General features: G+C 43.1%; 1 protein-coding gene across 1 annotated transcript in view; it reads left to right on the top strand.

Moving 5' to 3' along the window:
- hmcn2 (hemicentin 2) overlaps positions 1 to 18,657 on the top strand; it is a 224,697-nt gene extending 206,040 nt beyond the window's left edge. Inside the window, 10 exon segments of the mRNA XM_028808536.2 lie at positions 1,197 to 1,225; positions 1,227 to 1,332; positions 1,437 to 1,556; positions 9,406 to 9,450; positions 9,453 to 9,530; positions 10,883 to 11,011; positions 12,031 to 12,345; positions 14,412 to 14,531; positions 15,115 to 15,241; positions 17,665 to 18,657. Coding sequence (XP_028664369.2) covers positions 1,197 to 1,225; positions 1,227 to 1,332; positions 1,437 to 1,556; positions 9,406 to 9,450; positions 9,453 to 9,530; positions 10,883 to 11,011; positions 12,031 to 12,345; positions 14,412 to 14,531; positions 15,115 to 15,241; positions 17,665 to 18,037 — 1,442 coding nt within the window. The 3' untranslated portion in view covers positions 18,038 to 18,657.
- The last annotated feature ends 1,917 nt before the right edge of the window (positions 18,658 to 20,574 follow it).

Raw genomic sequence — 20,574 nt, forward strand, 5'->3', positions numbered from 1 at the left:
GCCACCTGCGAAATAAGAAAATCCGCGAAGTAGAAACCGTATGTTTATATGGTTATTTTTATATTGTCATGCTTGGGTCACAGATTTGCACAGAAACACAGGAGGTTGTAGAGAGACAGGAACGTTATTCAAACACTGCAAACAAACATTTGTCTCTTTTTCAAAAGTTGCTCCATAACAAGACAGAGATGACAGTTCCGTCTCACAATTAAAAGAATGCAAATATATCTTCCTCTTCAAAGGAGTGCGCATCAGGAGCAGAAAATGTCAGAGAGAGAGATAAAGGCAAACAATCAGAAATCAATAGGGCTGTTTGGGCTTTTAAGTATGCGAAGCACCGCCGGACAACGCAGCTGCTAGGAAGGGAGCAATGTAAAGGTAGTCTTTCAGCATTTTTTTAGAGGAGCGTCCGTATCGTCTAGTGGTGCGAACAGCCCCCCTGCTCACACCCCCTCCGTCAGGAGCAGAGAATGTCAGAGAGAGTGAGAGAGAGAGACTGAGAAAAACAAACAATTAAAAATCAATACGTGCCGTTCGAGATTTAAGTATGCGAAGCACCATGCAGGAAGCATATCGCTTGACAAAGCAGCCACATTTAAGCCCAGCAAGGAAGAGAGCAATGTGAAGGTAATCTTTCAGTGTTTTTTGAGGAGCGGCCGTATCTTCTAGGGGTGCGAACAGCCCCCGTGCTCACAATATATTTGAGGAGTTTTATTTAATAGGTAATACGTGCTCTGGTTGGGTAGCTTCTCAGCCATCTGCCAATAGCGTCCCTTGTATGAAATCAACTGGGCAAACCAACTGAGGAAGCATGTACCAGAAATTAAAAGACCCATTGTCCGCAGAAATCCGCGAACCAGCAAAAAATCCGTGATATATATTTAAATATGCTTACATATAAAATCCGCGATTGAGTGAAGCAGCGAAAGTCGAAGCGCAATATAGCGATATATCTCATTATATGCGTGTCTCCTTCTTATTGGTGCAACCCACAGTCTGAGGGAAACGCCTGTTGTCAGCACAGTGGCGCTCTCCGATGACTCCTCTAAGTCACTGCTAATAATGGATCCACAGTCCCATGTATTAACCACTGTTCTTTGCTCAAATATGGTTCTACTGACAGATAAAATCCTGGATTTCCATTTTCTTATTGTTTTGAGTGGTTCTCACAGTTCAGTCTGCCTTTTACTTTCTAGATATTGATGAGTGCTCCCAGGGCTCGCATGGTGTGCCACTACAACCAGCAGTGTATCAACACCCCAGGGGCCTATCGCTGCCTCGCACAGTGCGGACCCGGATTCAAACCCAGTAGCCAGGGAAGCAGCTGTGAAGGTGGGTACAAGGATCTCTCTGCATGCCTTCCTATGATTTGATATTTTGTTACCATAGGCTCACACTGCTTCACCTTACCTGGTGTTGCTCTCTCTGTACTTCAGATATCAATGAATGTGAGGAGTCGTCCATTTCTCCCTGCCACCAGCGATGTCTGAACACTCTGGGCTCGTTTCGCTGTGCGTGCAATGCTGGGTATCAGCTGGTTGGCAAACGCTGCATAGGTAAGGAATATCTTGAGAACTTCAAGAATTGCACAAGGTGATGGAGGAAAACCACCTTCTCTAGTTTGTGAGCCCTTCAAGGTGGTCGTTATCCATATTACTAACCGAGAATGCTAAACCGGATGATGGACGCAGGCACATCCGGCCATGGGCCGTAGCTGCAAAAAGACGTACTGCGCAGGCGCAAAAAGAGTCCGCGAGAGTCGGCTGAGGAGCCAAGAAAGGCGGACAAAAGAGGGCGAGAGAGGCGGATGAGGGGCTGCGAGAGGCGCAGGCGCAAAAAGAGTCCGCGAGAGTCGGAGAAAGGCGGACAAAAGAGGGCGACAAAGGCGGATGAGGGGGCCGCGAGTGTGGCGGACAAGACCACAGAAAAAAGGAGTGAGCACATACAAAAAGGAGAAATGAGGCGCAAAGTCAAACGCAGGAAAAGCACGAAACACATTGCACACAAAACTAACCCCAAAAAAAAAAAAAAGAGGCTCGCGCACAACAGCAAGGCACCCCCCCCCCCCCTACAGGCACCGGACGGGACACACACCAAGAGGGGGATTCAACAAGCCCATGGAACACAAAAAAAAGAACACAAAAACACCCCACAGACCCTACAAGCGAGGGACGGGACACACACAAAGAGGGGGATTCAACAAGACACAGGAACACAAAAGAAAGAAGACGCTCGCGCGACAACAATCCTCAACCCCCCCCCCCCCACACACACATCCATAAGAAGTCACACCCAAAGCCACATATTCTAAAGTGAACGTCAGCACCTTCACACTAGACAGCATAGGTGTCAGCATTGGTGGATCTCCTTACAATAAAGCACTATTAACCGTTCAACTGCAGAAAAGGAAACATATTAACAGTGACTGCGATCCTCCTTATTACTTATCCATATTTCGGATGCTGAGAAAGAAACAAGTCATGAATACACGGTCACGGGTACAAAACGAAAAGGAAAGGATAACAGGAACAAACACACGAACACGAAAGAAACAACAAAATAGACGGCTATGCAGCATAGGTGGATCTCATTACAATAAGGCACTATTAACCGTTCAACCGCAGAAAAGGCTCCATATTAACAGTGAGTGCAATACTCCTTATTACTTATCCATATTTCTAAAAGAAAAAATGTCTCGACTCCAAAAACGCAAAGCTCAACTAAAGCTTCTAACTAACGATGTACCTAAAAGTAAAAACTTTATGAACTGCGTTAGATCCTACAATAGTTCATTTGCTTTTAGTAAATATCAGGCCACCAAAAGGCAATGGCCCATACTGCTTTCCCATATGTGCACAAATACTGCATCGCATTGGAACAGTGCACCCTGAAACAAATCAACAACGCAAATATGCACAAATCTACATCCTAGATCCACATGACGCAAACTATCAATCAAAGTGCTGCATCGCAACAGGCACGGATTCAAAACGAAACACCTCCCGTCTCAGACATACGTTAACGGCAAGGAAGGCTACAACAGTCTTCTCACACAGCACAGGCAAATCGATTACAGCTCCAAAACAACACGTCCCAAATACTACACATGCAACAACGCGCCTCTCAAACGGCACAAGCAAAACATACACCGGGAAAATTCATTCGGATTAATGAATGACATTTGCAATCATTGTCATTCAGTTCACTTCCCTGAAGAAACAACTGGCAATACAAGTAATACATTTAGACATTGTTGTCAAAAGGGTCAAATTAGACTGCCTTCTTTACATTCATATACTGAATATCTACAGAATATTCTAACTGACGATGTACCTGAAAGTGAAATCTTTATCAACTGCATTAGATCCTAAAAATCGGTATCCACTATGAACATTAACGGTGGCACTGCACATGACATCCGTCTTCAAAAAATGTTGTTTATTGATGAATGTACAATGGCATGAAGTCACTTACTCAACACCATTCATAAACTTCTACAAACGTTTATGAATAATAATATTCGATTTGGAGGAAAGGTACTTTTATGAGGAGGAGATTTTAAAGAGTGATTAGCTATTCTTCCACATGCCATGCACTCAGCTATTGTTCAGTGCACCTTAAAATACGCAGACAATTGGCATTGCTTTCAAAAGATTCAGTTAGTAAAAAAGATACGATGTCCAGAACCAGATCGTAACAATTGCTTATTACAACTGAGAGATGGTACACTCACCAATACAGATGGACTTCAGCCACATATTATTACAATTCCTCAAGCCTTTATCTGCGACGACTTAGTTACAGAGAGATTTGGAACAGCAATCTCATTAGACCAGATGCCCCTTTTAACACAACGCACTATATTATGTCCAAAAAATATTAATGTGGAAAACATAAATACCCAAGTCATTCCATTACTTCCTGGAGAGACACAACTCTTTCTAAGCTCTGACAAACTTGACTCTGATCACAACAATAACCATCTTCATTGACCTTACAAGTTCTGAGCTGGAATTACCTTTTACACTTAAACGGCGTGTACAAAGAAATTTTCCAATAAACCTTTACACTGTCCCACACACTTTATTGTTTGCTTTCTATTTGCATCATCTACACCGTCACACTATTCTATATCTCATTCATACATCATGCTCTTTGTCATTCCCAACACCAGGGGTTGGCGAGCGAAGCGAGCAGGGGGCGGAGCCCCCTAAGTTTTAGATATTCTAGAAATATTTTATGAACCTGTATAAAATGAATATACCAAATAAAGACTCCCCAAACCCTAAAAAGATCAAACTTTATTAGATTAATAATCTTCAGATACTCTTGTGTACAAAAATTAAATGAACCCTTTTCAGTCAACAGGTTGAGGCCCTTCTTTTAGCAGCAATATTTACAACACATCACTTCTTATGACAAATTATCAGTCTCTGACATCTTGCTGGAAGGATGTTCCCTGTTCCTCTTTACACAACACTACCAGCTCTGTGTGGTTTGAAAGATGTCTTGCATGAAGTGGTGGCTATGAGGTTGGGGATCTGCACTAGCAATCGGAAGGTTGCCGGTTCGAATCCTATAAAAGATGCCAAAAGAGACTCTGCTCTGTTGGGCCCTTGAGCAAGGCCCTTGACTGTTAGGGCATCGGTTTGGTCATTCCAGGACGTGGAACTTCCTCCTCATAAGACATTGTTTAATGGACTTACTTGAAAGCTTTGGATTGTTGAACTGACAGCCTGACATTCTTCTCAAGAATTCCTTGATACTTTCTCAGATGTCATGATCCCCTCTCTATAAAATGTAAAGCTATATAGGGCCAGAGTTAGAAAAACAGACCCCTTACAAGAACACTCTACTACAGTCTGTATTCAACCTTCAACTGACTGGGACTGTCTAACGGCAGGCTGTTTCACTGGACTGGGACTGTCTTTTATCTTCACTCTTATACTTCAACCCAGTTTATCTCTAATTATGCATGGTAATATAAAAAGAATATTTTTTCAAATAGCTGAGTGTACAAAAGAAGGAAGGCAATCTCTGCCGAGGGCATATGCTGCAGTGCTTCACTTTATGACGGTAGGCATAGCAAATGGTGAGTTTCTTTTAACTGTGTGATGTTGCGTATTTTCTCTCCAGTACAATACAATACAATACAATACAATTTATTTTGTATAGCCCCAAAATCACACAAGAAGTGTCGCAATGGGCTTTAACAGGCCCTGCGTCTTGACAGCCCCCCAGCTTTGACTCTCTAAGAAGACAAAACTCCAAAAAAAAACTTGTAGGGAAAAATGGAAGAAACCTCGGGAAAGGCAGTTCAAAGAGAGACCCCTTTTCAGGTAGGTTTGGCGTGCAGTGGGTGTCAAAAGAAGGGGGTCAATACAATACAATACAATACACAGAACAGAACAAATCTTCAATACAGTATAAAAATAAAAATTTTAGAAGTACAGAGCAGAATTTAACAATAGATGATATCACATAATAAGATCTCATCCATCAAGCTGCTTCCCCCAATTTGGCCATTCCACGGCTGAAAACAGCGCTGGACCAGCCAATCCAACGAAAGGACCCCCCTTTCGCACGATTCCTGCGATCCTCCATCAGGATGACTTTACCTTAGGCATGCAAAATAACTTGACAGGTGGGCCATGGCACCAAGTGCCATATTTGAGTACCGAGAGAGAAACAGAATAGGTGAGCGGTAGTATCCAGTTGTAACTATCATGTCACTTATGTGTTAGTGCTAATGACTAACAACAGAGATGCAGTCTGTACAGTTAATCAGCAGCTTTAGTCAGGGTGTGCTAAACTGAAGTACTGTAGTGAGACTTCAGCGGGATTTAAAAGCTGAGACCGAAGGGGCATCTCTTACAGTAGCAGGCCCAGACCACTCCACAGTTTAGGTGTCCTGTAACTAAAAGCTTGACCTCCCCACTGTTATTTTATTAATCCTTGGAATCATAAGCAGACCGGCATCTTGTGATCTTAATGCGTGCTCAGGTTTGTAAGTCATGATAAGTTCAGACAAGTAAGCCAGACCTCGGACATTTAATGCTTTATATGTTAAAAGGAGGATTTTGAAATCTGCCCCTAAACTTAACCAGGAGCCAGTGTAAGGATTTAAGAACTGGAGTTATGTGTTCATATTTTCTTGGTCTTATAATAATTCTTGCAGCCTGCATTTTTGGATTAACTCTCCAGTGCCAGCTATATACACGTAACCTCAAGTTAGGTCTCACCTGTCAAATGTTGTAGCTCTTATAATTATGTGTTAATAGTGTTCATTTTATAATTGTTTGATTAACATTTACTACATGTGTCAAAGTTACTGTGCCTCTGTATCCACATTGAACCTAAAAAGTGATTTCATTGAGTGGACGCCTCCACTTTCATGCATCACTTTTGTGGTGTAAGATTAGAGGGTTTTGATTGTCGGTCCCATAGGCCACTGCTCTTCGTTTCTGCCCTCCTCTGTATGTGTTTGATTGACCTGATCACAAGTGAATTTTCATCTATTTTTTTTCCTTTGATTGCGCGCGTGAGGGGCATGTATCACGTTCTAGACTTGCTCTGATTGACTGGTAATCCGTGCAAGTTGTTTTATGCAATTTGTGTCATATTTGTACGTATTTATTTTTGCCTTCTAATTGTTTTTAACTTTCCATGTTAACCCTCGACTGTGCTGTGAATGAAATTCACTTCCAACAACAACCACTTAGCATTATATAATTTCACCAATAACTGCACGGTGTTTTTTGTAGTTTGATCGGTCCCCATGTTGGATCACATTCATACTCATGTGAACCGCTCCAAGGTTTGCCTGTACCACCCTTTCTGTTGCTTTGGTCTTAACCTGAGTACTTCTCAGACCTTCATTATATACTTCGAGTATTTTATTGAAATAGATATTGTATGAAGGACACTGGTGCAAATGAAATTTAAGTTAGCTTGGAGTCAATTAGCTACTCCTTAAAGATGAAAAGAAACAGTTAAAATGAAAGCCAATTAAAATCAATCATTGGATGACAGATAATTTTGTACAACTCAATCCTGATAAAAACAGAAATCTTATTAGTTGGTACCAAATCTGTCCTCTCTAGCCTTCGTGGGCTAAAAATTGACGTTGATGGGATCCTGGTTGAACCCTCAGCATCAGTCCATAATTTGGGTGTCATCTTTGATCAGCTCCTTACTTTCCAACTACACATTCGCTCAATCGTACAGACAGCTTTTCTTCATCTTCATAACTTTGCTCATCTGCATTCTTTCCTCAGTGTGAAGAATACTGAAACACTCATTCACGCTTTCATCACCACCCGTCTGGACTATTGCAATGCATTGTTTTATGGCCTCCCGACTAAATATATCAATAGATTACAGTATGTTCAGAATTCTGCTGCTCGTTTACTATACACACTAAAAAAATCTGCTCACATCACTCCTGTCCTCTGTGATTTGCATTGGTTACCAGTTTCTTCAAGAATCAAATATAAACTTATTCTTCTCACATTTAAAGCCCTTCATGGTTTAGCCCCTCATTATCTGTCTGAGCTGCTGCTTCCTTACACTCCTGCCCGTGCATTAAGATCATCGGACGCTCACTCACTCACTGTACATAAATACAGGTTAGGAACTATGGGTGGCAGAGGCTTTCAGTGTAATAGCCCCTAAAATTTGGAATGCTCTTCCTCTCAGCCTTCGTGATGAAAAATCTATTATTCATTTCCAAACTCCTGTTAAAAACACATCTCTTCAATGAGTATTATTCATTTTCTTGTATGTAATTTCTACTGTCTTGTTAGTATGTTTATTGAATTGTAAAGTGTCCTTGAGTGTATGAAAGGCGCTACATAAATAAAAATTATTATTATTATTATTATTACTATTATTAATCAAAGCAATGGAGTGTATGCCATTATCATTAGTAATTAATGATTAATAGAGAAAGTGGCCAGAATGAAAACCTGCAGCTCTCAAGATCCGAGTTGGATACCCCTTTCCTAGATGGTCCAGTTCATTAGTTACAGGTTATATATCTTTAAAAACGATATATCGAAAAAATCAAAAGAAAAAGATTTCTTACCAGAGTATCAGACATCTTATGTGTAGTTGCAGTCAGGACCACTACTGGCTTTAAATCTGGAGACACTAAACACAAAGGATTGGATGAAAAGAGCTTAGAGAGGATAGCAGGATACCATTTTCCTTTAAGACTTATCGTAAATGGAAGTGAAAAGAAGTAAGAAAGGGGGACAGAAAATCTAAACCTCACACAGTCTCCCCTCGGCTGCATTGTTATTGTCTCCTACTTCTCCGTTTTTGCTCCCCTACTGGTATGAGTTATGCACAGACTTTCCATTACTGGTTCTGGTTTTGCATCCAGTTCTTCTGGAATAGTCCTCAGCCTTCCCTTTTGACAAATGAATGAAGTGGTTGGCTGGGTGACTGTATAGTCATGTGATGTGTCTCCAGGAAGGTAAAAATCAATGGGACCAGGGCAGATCTACTATCGGGACATTCTGGGTGGGTGCCCAGTGGCCCTTGTTGGGCAAGGGGCCCATACTCGGTGTAACGATTAAGACTCCATGCGCCCAACCTTGTTGAAACAATCAAATGTTTACACATGGAAACCACAAAGAGGGACCACCCTCCCACTACCGTATATACTCGCATTTAAGCTCTCCCGTGGATAAGTTGATTCTACCATATAATTTCTGGTATTTTATAATGTCGGTTGTATAAACTGAATACAGAAAACTCACTCCAAGAGATTATGATATCCTGAGAGAGCGACCACGGAGCACACAGCCTTTTTATTTCTATGCATTGTGCCTACGTGCCCACACAGTAATAGTCGACTATTCCGAAGCGACATTTGCACTGATTTGTGTATTTTTGTATCTCACACCCTGATACACTTTATCATAAGAGCATCCCTTATCTACGATGGAGCATTCGATCAGAAGCAAATATAAAGCTGGTTTTAGATTAAAAGTCCTTGAAGTGGCAAAAGAAATTGGTAACTGCGCTGCTGCAACAAAATTCGATGCGTCTGAGAAACTGGTGAGAGATTGGAGGAGGCAAGAAGATGTAAAAAAAAAAAAAATCAAGTGTCGCGTTTTTGAACGAGCGTATAAGTCGGGGTCTGATTTTATGATCAATTTTTCAGGTTTCGAGACCTGACTTATACGCAAGTACATACGGTAGTTAAAACAAACGTTTGTGTGCCGACTAATTGCATGAAACAACCAGGTTTCCACACGCTGTATTGTTAAAAGTGTATTTGATTTTTTTGTTATCCAGGGGTCCATGCTTAAACGGGACAGTATCAGCTTTGAAGAATTATTTTGAGATGATGAGTCCTGATATATATATATTTTTTTAATCTTTTCCCCATTTCAGATATCGATGAGTGCACGATGAACAATTGCCCAGCTCACAAGCGCTGCAGAACACAGAGGGTGGCTACCAGTGCCTAGACAGCTGCACGGCTGGCATGACACCAGCTGAAAATGGAGCCTGCGTAGGTAAGTCTCCACATCTGCTGACGCAGCCAAATATTCTAATTTGTTACTGAAGGCCACACATGTCTCTGGATTCTGTTTTCCTAATGATGATTCCTAATGCTGTGGCTCTCATCCAGGAATTTTGGTTTTTTGTGTTTCTTTTTTTTTTGTATTTTATTTTCTGCTAATTATTATGTATTAATTATCTTCTTGTAGTTCTTTTTGATAGTTAATTCGTCCCTCTCTGTCTTCTGTTATTATGTTGTGTTGTTCAATTGCAGTGGGGCGACTTACATACTAACTTGCACGTATACGTGTGCAGAGACACACTAATGCAGGTTTTTTCTCCATGTGTTTGTGTGTGTTAACAGTCCACATTTGTGGAGGCAAGCCAGTTCTGAGTCCTTTCCACCTTATTTTTATCTTTGCTCCAGATCTTCACCCTTGGCATCTTCAGGCGAGCTTGTTCTCCGATAATGTGTAACAGAGCTCCTTAAGCGACAGTAATCATGGTGATACTAGCTGAGTACGGGAATATTTAATACAGTTATAAGATGCTAGGGGTTGCTGTTGCCCCTTTAACCCCAACAGACAGACACTTAGGACACAAAGTAAAAGCAACAAGAAACGTTTAATTGCTTTTCCTCTTATTAACAGAAGCACCACAGCCACCAATATACAATTCAATGATCAACACAATACAATTCTCTTTCTCCTCCACACCTCCCAGAAAGCTTCATCCACCTCCACCCGACTCTGGCTCACCTGCTGGGTTTTCAGCAGTCCTTTATATAGGTCCTGACCCGGAACTGCTTCTGTTCTAACTCCCACGTGACTTGCCAGCACTTTCGGATCAGTTGGAGAATTCAAGTTCTTTTAATCAGCCCAGAAGTACTTCGGGGCTTCCGTCTTCCTGATCCACTAGTACATCCGGGCTATAGGGAAAGCAGGACTCCCCAGGTCCTTCGACAGCTCACCCTGGCGGCACCCACGGCACCCAACAGGGCTGAGAATCCAAACTCCAAGTCCGGGCACCGCTACGCTCCAGGGAAGCGGCCATCCAGCTTTTTGGGGGAGGCAGTGTCGACAAGTAGCCGCCTTCCCCCATCCTTCTATTCCAGGGGTGTCCCGGCCAGGTTGAACTGCCAGCCATCTCCCACACAGTATACCCCACTTTACATTCCTCAGAGTCTCTTATTATCAGATGTTATAGACATAAGGTAGACGGGTCAACCCTCAGGTCTGTGTCTGTTGTGATGGGTCGATATGCTAAAATAAACTGGAAAGATCACCAACCAAACCAAATCCCATGTGTGAGTACTTGTCATCAGCATATATATCTAAGGAATTCTTCCCTGTGTTTTGTGTTCCAGATATCGATGAATGCAAGGATGGCAGCCATCACTGCCGCTACAATCAGGTCTGTGAGAATAGCATTGGAGGATACCGCTGCACCTGCCCACGAGGGTACAGATCACAGGGCGCAGGGCGACCATGCCTTGGTAAGATCCTATTGGACTCACTTTTATGACGGGCACTGATGGAAGCAGTGGTCCTTGGTGTTGAAGCCACTAGGGGTTGGTCAACGGGGCCCACACTAATGAGTGCAGTGTTACAGTGCATGTGATTGCACTATTGGGCACTAGATGGCAGTATTCTAATCGTATTTCTGCTACTCTCACTTTGGTTATCTGCACTTTGTCCACTGATCCATTCACTTCTTCTGAGGTTACATCCACACTACTATGTGTTCATTTAAAAATGGTGTTTTAAAACAAAAACAACCTTCATCCCCTCTAGCGTTTCCTTGTCCTTTTACGAAAGTAACTCAGCCCACATTAAATGATTCAAAACCCATATGAGGTAGATGTTCGTCAACACTGGGCATCCACGCATCCTTGGAAAAATCCTTGAAGGGATGGTAATGCCGACAGCCATGGAATTCATCACAAAACTGTAGTAACCAGTTAATTATTTACATGTCAGGCATGTATGCTACAATCAAAATGTAGAAAACACCATTTAGATGCATACTAGTCATCAACACAACCATGGAAAGCAACTCCTTTATGTCCGCTGTGTTGTATTATGGTTTACGTCTGTGAAGGGTGACCAAGCAGGGAATGAGATGTTGCAATAAGCAGAATCCAAAGAGGGAAGGGCTACATAACAAGAATGAGAAAATCAGGTGCAATTACAATTCACATTTTCAAAAATCAGCGTTTTTTTTTTACTCTTCCTCATTGCAATGCCAACCTGGTGTTCTCCGATGTATGCGGTTCTGTAGAATGTTTCCAACAGCCTCCATTCCTGGAAGTTAAACACCCTGGGATATTGTGGACATTAGAGGAAAACGAGACTAATGTATGAGTTTTTGAACATAAATGTACTAATGTGGATGTTGTCTAAATCCATCTGGCAGGGCACACCTTCGGGACTTCGTAGAACTTCCTTTGGGTGCAGACTTGGCACCTGCCACTTCCGGAATATCAGACAATATCAACGTTTTTCTTTCTTTCAGATATTGATGAGTGCCAGCAGCTACCAAAGCCATGCGCCCACCAGTGCCATAACATTCCTGGCAGCTACAGATGTCTCTGTCCACCAGGCACTGCCCTGCTGGGAGATGGACGCTCGTGTGTCGGACTGGAGAGGGTGCCAGCAGGCTCAAACAGCAGTACGGGGGTGCTGACCAGGCTGCGACCCCAGCTGGTATCTTCTCATGGAGGCCCCTTGTTCACCAGTTTGTTGTTTCAGCCAAACGGTCAGGATTTGCTAGAAGGCAGAAGGAGGACATGTCCATCGGGGTACACAGAGAGAGGTGGAGTCTGTGTGGGTAAGTGGGACGCACCAAACATGCCTTTCCATTTTTGTCTTATGACTACAGTATCTGCTTAAGGAAGTGGACCAGGTGTGGGAAAAGACTGCTGATGGCTTGAAACCAAATTTCCTCCAGGATTGAAAAATGGAAAGTCCAAATATTTAAATGGTGGAAAAATAACCACAGAACAAAACTAAAAAGCTAAGAGTGAAAGCAATAACAAAAATGAATGTGTCAAAGTTCAAAACACCAATTAAGATTCAAAGTCAGGAAATCAAAACCAGAAAGTCTTAAACCTGTCATTAATTCTTTTTAAATTTAAGTCTATCAAAATCACCAAAAATTCTAGGTTCAGTTTAAAAGCTTGGCTGTAGAGTAATATGCAGCATCATTTCAAAAAGATTCACTACCCCTGAAAGAACGTAACTCAACTAACATGACTCATTACATTAACAACCATCAATCATTGGTAAATGTCAGTAGATAGATAGATAGATAGATAGATAGATAGATAGATAGATAGATAGATAGATAGATATGAAAGGCACTATATGATAGATACATAGATGGATGTGAATGGTGCTATATACAGTAATAGATTGTTCCATGTATGTGTACCCTGCGGTGGGCGGGGGCCCTGCCCGGGGATTTGTTCCTGCCTTGTGCCCTGTGTTGGCTGGGATTGGCTCCAGCAGACCCTCATGACCCTGTGTTTGGATATAGCAGGTTGGATAATGGATGGATGGATAGATGTGAAAGGCACTATATAATAGATCGATAGATAGTTAGATAGATATGAAAGGCACTATATAACAGATAGAGAGATAGAACAAATGAACTTGATTTGTCCCCTGGGTTAAGTTCAAGTTTAAAGTTTATTGTCCCTGTACAATTAAATTCTTTCTTTGTTGTCCACACCAAATGACAAAACTAACGTATAAAGATAAACATAAATAATAAGTAGCAGATAGATAATAAGTAGAGGCAGCATAAAGTATAAAACCAGAATAGAAGTGATGGACAAGTCAAATACAGTTGTGTGAGGTCAATAGAATGAGGTGGCCCACGGTTATAAACTCCAGTCAGTTTTTTAGGAGTCTAATGGCCTTGGGAAAGAGAGTTCTTTAGCCTGGACGTCCTGCATTTCATACTCTGTACCTCCTGCCTGAGGGTAGCAGTGTGAATAGTTTATGTTGGGAGGTGGGTGGGGTCCCTGAGGATCAAGACAGTTCTCCTTTGGACTCTGCAGTTGTAGCCTCTCTGCAGAGAGGACAGTGGGGTCTTGGTGATCTTCTCAGCAGTCTTTACCACTTTCTTCAGGCGTTTGCGGTCCATAGCAGTAGTGTTGTCGTGCCACACGGTGATGCAGCTGGTCAAGATGCTCTCAACAATGCAGCCGTAAAAGTTGCCGAGGATCTTAGTCGACATACCAAACTTCCTCAACCTCCTCAGAAAGTACAGCCACTGTTGGGCCCTCTTGACCAGCTGTGTGGTGTTAAGTGTCCAAGTGAGGTCCTCACTGATGTAGACGCCCAGGTATTTAATGCTGCTCACCCTCTCCACTTCAAGCCCTCGGATGAACAGTTGCCAATGAGGTCTCCTCTCCTTCCTCATGTCCACTATGATCTCCTTCGTCTTGCCTGTGTTGAGGGTGAGTTTGTTGTCCTCACACCATGACGCCAGACTGTCCACCTCCCTCTTGTAGGCCACGTCATCCCCTCCAGTGATGCGTCCAATCACTGCGGTGTCGTCTGTGAACTTTAGGATGAATCTGTCTTGTCATAGAAGCTCAATAATTACATAAATAAATGAATGGCTAAAATGAAAGTCTGAGAGTAGGTTAAATGTTTGTGTGATTCTTGTTAAATTCTACTCCTGGTTAAGAGACTTGCTTTTATTTTGGATTATCGTTTTTAAACTTGACAACAGGTTGATTAGAGTTTTTTTAATAACATCAGCTTGAGTTTTTCACTACATTTCATCTCCTGATCCATTTCATCAAAGAAAAATCTCGCTGTTTTAATTGTGTAAAATCTACTGGTTGGGATGAACTCTTGAAGTCCTGGTTGTTTATTTTATAGATGTGGACGAGTGCCTACAAAGGAAACCTTGCCAACATGAGTGCAGGAATACACAGGGCAGTTACCAGTGCCTATGCCCACCAGGATACCAACTTCTCCCCAACGGCAGGAATTGCAAAGGTAAGCAGAGTTGGTTTATTGTCAGTCAACTACACCTTCTAGCTGTGATTTTAGAAATGTGTAAATTCTGGCGCGTGGCGCTTGTAAAGGGCTTTTGAAGGATGTTCAATATAGAAAGGCACTAACTACACTGAGTCCTGAGATAACACAGTTACCGTATGTCCCAACTGAATCACATTATGACCCCAAACAAATCCTCTGTGTGTCATTTGTGAGCTCAGAAGGTCAGGATCTGTCCATAGGTAGGGGACAAACTGCAGTGGTCACTAAAGGTGAATCCAATGTTTATCCTTGGGCTATTTTTCATTATTATGAATCTAAATTTAAAGAGTAGATGAAAATGATAAAATCTGACAGACTGTGAGTTTTGGGCCTTATGACTATTGTCTCCTGTCCATTTTTCCTGAAGTTGGGTGCAGATATCCTGAGTGAAAAATAAATGCATGCTTTGTTTTGGAGGAGTTCTCAACCTTCACCTACTATAAATGCTTGACGTTTAGTCACTTGACGTGTCTTATGGTGCCTTCTTTTATTTTCTTAGTACAGAATTGTTGTTGAAACAGCTTTTTCACTTTTTTGACAGATATTGATGAATGTCTGGAGCAGAATGTAAGGTGCGGTCCCAATCAGATGTGCTTCAACACACGAGGGAGCTACCAATGTCTAGACACTCCATGTCCTGCCACCTACCAGAAGGGCTCCAGTCCTGGGTGAGGAACTATTATAGCAGTCATTAGTTCTAACACACCTCCTGCCAGGCAGCCCTCATTCTCATGCCCATGTAGTGTGAGCAGTTAAAAGTGTCAATCCAAGATGACTTGCTGAATATCCTGGGCTCTAATAATGGAGGGCTTCTTAGATGCCACTCCCTTTGCACTTTGCAGCTGTCTAAACTGTAATATGTACTGTAATCAAATGTACAGGATAACATCTAAAAAGAGAAGTCTCTAGGTTGGCAGTAAGTACTAAGCAGCATAAAGCAATAAGTAACTTAGGGCCATCCATATTACTAACCGAGAATGGTAAACCGGAAGGCATGGACACAGATACACGGCGATGGGACCATGAGACATAGTGCGCAGGCGCCGAAAGCGCGCATCTCATAAACTGCAAGCGCGAAAACGAAGGAGTCACGGCCCAAAAACGAAAGAGCTCAACCTAACGTGAATGAGAAATGAAGCAACAACGCGCCCATCGCTAACGACTAACGACACAGCCACATAAAAAAGCGGATTCTGCGCTGCACCCCAGAGTCAAACGGAAGAGGCTACGGAGGCCCCACAGGTACACAAAGATAGTACGGAAGGCACGTGAAAGTATGAAAGGCGCATGCGCCTACAACGCGCTTCTGAACTAAACGGCCACACTACACAGCGTGGTCCACGCGCTTCTAACACACCTACGGAGGCCCCACAGGTCCACAAAGATAGTACGGAAGGCGCGTGAAGGTAACTGAGAATGGTAAACCATGAGCCCGCCTGGATAGAATCAATGAACGCAGGCACCTACAACGAACTCTCCATATTAAACGTACGGCATCCTCACATGTCCAAACCATATAGCATATGTAAATCACATTACAGTGATGCATCATTAACAGTACAACCACAGAAAACACTCAGTATTAACAGTATAACAGTAAGTGCAATTATCCATATACTAACGGTGAACAACGGATAACTAATGGAGTCACGGTCACGGCTCCAAAACGATCCAGTTCGACTAACGGAGCTGCAAACACGAGCCCGCATGGATAAAGAAATTAAACGTAGGCGCCTACAACGCACGTCTGAAACCGTGGAAGCAAAACTGTCTCAGCTCCAAAACCAAACAACTCGTCTAACAGAGCTACAAAAATGCGCCAGCATGGACAAATACATTGAACATAGGCGCCTACAACGCGCATCTGAACCTGCGGAAGCAAAGCAGGCACGGGTTCAAAACGAAAGAAAAAGATTCAGCGTATTGGGACTCCAAATATTCCAAATATTGTTTTTACATAAGTTCTGAAATAAAAGTAAAACTAATGAAATAGCAACAATTCAAAGAAAAAAAAATCTTAAAAATTTGTATCCGGAAAACCAAACATGGAGGTTGGCGAGCGAAGCGAGCAGGGGGCGAAGCCCCCTAGTATACTGTAGGAATAATGAACTTACAACAATGGATGTCATTATGTGGTTTAGATTCCCGGCTGCCACTAAATGGATTAGACCTTGACCTGGCTAGATGTTGCCCGTAATTGATTAGAACAGGAGATGGCATTCAGTGTTCTAGAACTCTGGGTGACATTAAGCATTTTAGAATTACGACAACACTTGGAATCCAAATTGTAGAAATAAGGAACTTAGAACATGAGATCCATCCATCCATCCATTATCCAATCCGCTATATCCTAACTACAGGGTCACGGGGGTCTGCTGGAGCCAATCCCAGCCAACACAGGGCACAAGGCAGGAAACAAACCCCAGGCAGGGTGCCAGCCCACCGCAGAGCACGCACACACACCCACACCAAGCACACACTAGGGACAATTTAGAATCACCAATGCACCTAACCTGCATGTCTTTGGACTGCGGGAGGAAACCGGAGCACCCGGAGGAAACCTACGTAGACACGGGGAGAACATGCAAACTCCATTCAGGGAGGACCCGGGAAGCAAACCCAGAACATGAGATGGCATTATGAAATGAAGGCTCCTGAGTGACAGTAGATGGCTTAGAACTTAGCTTAATAGCAAGATGGCAGCAAGCAACTTTGAAGCGGGGATGGCATTTAGTGGCGTAGGGGACACATTAGATAGCTTATATCATATTAAGTGATTTAGTGCCCGCTTTGGCCATATGTAACTGAGCTAGAGTTATGGCAATAAGGAATTTATAAAATGGGAAGGCATTACTTGGCTAAAGTGCCAGCCTGGAATTACATGGCCAAGAATTTGGCTTGGCAGTAAACTGGTACGTATCTTAGAACCAAGCATGGCATTAAGTGGCCTACAACTCTAGTTACCATTAAGTGACTTAGTACCTGCCTTGGCTTTGTTCTATTGTTACATCAGCCAAGACACACTCCTTTTAATAGCTGCATGCTGACCACCCTTCAGGAGTGCCAGTGTAACGCTCTGCTTTTCTGACAGGACCTGCTTCAGACCTTGCACCCTGGACTGTGCCAAAGATGGGCCGACGACCCTTCAGTACAAGCTGCTGACCTTGCCCCTTGGTGTTCCGGCCAATCACAACGTCATCCGGCTTTCTGCTTTTTCTGAAGCGGGGCTGCTGCAGGAGCGCACAACGTTTCAGATCTTGGAGCAGGATGGTCACGGGGTTGGAGGAGCATTGTTTGGAATCCGAGACGAGGCCGGCCGAGGAATCATCTACACTCTACGCCTTCTTCAGACCGCTGGCCTGGCTCAGCTCCGGGTCCAGGCTACGACACACAGTGATGGTGGCCAGGTCAAATACCAGAGTGTTTTTGTCATATACATTGCGATTTCTCATTACCCTTACTAAACAGGGGATGGGTGCCCACTGCCACCCAGATCAGTGCCTAGTGCTGTCCCACATCATTAACTGACACTCAGTTCCACTAAAACAAAGTATGCATGACCTCAGGGTGGCCAGCGTGGCTCAGGGTTTAGTGCCACCCTGTGTGGCATTGGTGACCTCCACAATGGAGCAGACTACAGCTGGCATGGTGCCACCCACATAATAAACTTCTGCCCCATTTTGTAAGCACAGATGGTAAAGCGAGGGCTGTTAGAGCCGACAGAGGGGCGAGTGGCACCTCACATGGCCGTCTGCATTTCAGGATTTAAATTAAACTTTTGTTTTTTTTTTTTACACAAAGTTTGTATTTTTATGTTTTTGATTACTGAGCACGTAAGGAATGTGGAATTATTTGTAAAGTTATTTTTTAAACTCACGGTTAATTATATGTATAGAATTCCTTTTGTGTCTTTTTCTATCAGGTTTCTTTTGTTTTTTACATCAGTGAATATTGATTAATACCTTAATATAATGTAATCTAACTCTGCCCTCATTGTCATTTTGATTTTTATTTCTATTATCTGATTCTGCAAGTTATCCAAGATGCCACCACTCTGAACCGTCCGAGCTCCCATTTTTTTTGTACGACGACCATTAAATTTCCCCTTTGTATTTCAACTCTCAAAACCTGCTTTATGGATTTTAAAGCTTCGGCTTGAACCAACCTAAACTGAGGTAATAAACAAAAATGGTAGAAAAATGCAAATTGAGGAAAAAAGGTTTTGCCTAGGGCGGCACGGTGGCGCAGTGATAGTGCTGCTGCTTTGCAGTTAGGACACCTGGGTTCGCTTCCCGGGTCCTCCCTGCATGGAGTTTGCATGTTCTCCCCGTGTCTGCGTGGGTTTCCTCCCACAGTCCGAAGACGTGCAGGTTAGGCGCATTGGCGATTCTAAATTGGCCCTAGTGTGTGCTTCGTGTGTGGGTGTGTTTGTGTGTGTCCTGCTGTGGGTTGGCACCCTGCCTGGGATTGGTTCCTGCCTTGTGCCCTGTGTTGGCTGGGATTGGCTCCAGCAGACCCCCGTGACCCCGTGTTTGGATTCAGCGAGTTGGAAAATGGATGGATGGATGGATGGTTTTACCTAAAAAGGCAACCCAAAACTGACAAGTCCCAAATCACAATCCAAGAAACAGAACCCACAAGACAGAGACGAAAAACAATCAAGAACAGAAAAATCGGTGCTTACAAAAATGCATTTCAGAACTCCGATCAATGCACTGCTGCCCAGGTCACATGTAAAAGTTGTGGGCGGTCCTTCAGTGTTGACATCATGGAGGCCCCGCCTATTTGGGGTTCCACACACAAAGTACAAAAGAAAAAACATAATAATAAATAAACATAATAGTACTAGGCGGCACGGTGGCGCAGTGCTAGCGCTGCTGCCTCGCAGTTAAGAGACCCAGGTTCGCTTTCCGGGTCCTCCCTGTGTGGAGTTTGCATGTTCTCCCCGTGTCTGCGTGGGTTTTCTCCCACAGTCCAAAGACATGCAGGTTAGGTGGATTGGTGATTCTAAATTGGCCCTAGTGTGTGTGTGTGTGTCCTCCGGTGGGTTGGCACCCTGTTCGGGATTGGTTCCTGCCTTGTGCCCTGTGTTGGCTGGGATTGGCTCCAGCAGACCCCCGTGACCCTGTGTTCAGATTCAACATGTTGAAAAATGGATGGATGGATGGATAATAGTACTAAAAAATACAAAAATAAACATCAGAAAAATAATAACACGCAGAAATGGCTATAGTCGGGGAAAGCACCCTGGCTGAAACAAAATGGCGGCCACCAGTTGTTCTGCATAGCAACACAGCTAGAGACCATGCACAGGCCTAGATAGATAGATAGATAGATAGATAGATAGATAGATAGATAGATAGATAGATAGATAGATAGATAGATAGATAGATAGATGGATGCTTTATTAATCCCAATGGGAAATTCACATTCTTCAGCAGCAGCATACTGATACAATAAATAATATTAAATTAAAGAATGATAATAATACAGGTGAAAAAAACAGACAATAACTATGTATAATGTTAAATATTAACGTTTACCCCCCCTGGTGGAATTAAAGAGTCACATAGTTTGGGGGAGGAACGATCTCCTCAATCTGTCTGTGGAGCTGCTGTCACTGAAGCTGCTCTTCTGTCTGGAGATGATACTATTAAGTGGATGCAGTAGATTCTCCATAATTGATAGGAGCCTGCTGAGCGCCCTTCGCTCTGCCACAGATGTTAAACTGTCCAGCTCCATGCCAACAATAGAGCCTGCCTTCCTCACCAGTTTGTCCAGGCGTGAGGCGTCTTTCCTCTTAATGCTGCCTCCCCAGCACACCACCACGTAGAAGAGGGCGCTCGCCACAACTGTTTGATAGAACATCTGCAGCATCTTATTGCAGATGTTGAAGGACGCCAGCCTTCTAAGGTAGTATAACCGGCTCTGTCCTTTCTTGCACAGCGCATCAGTATTGGCAGTCCAGTCTAATTTATCATCCAGCTGCACTCCCAGATAT

Source organism: Erpetoichthys calabaricus, chromosome 9, assembly GCF_900747795.2.
Source record: "Erpetoichthys calabaricus chromosome 9, fErpCal1.3, whole genome shotgun sequence".
In the NCBI taxonomy this organism is placed as follows: domain Eukaryota; kingdom Metazoa; phylum Chordata; class Cladistia; order Polypteriformes; family Polypteridae; genus Erpetoichthys; species Erpetoichthys calabaricus.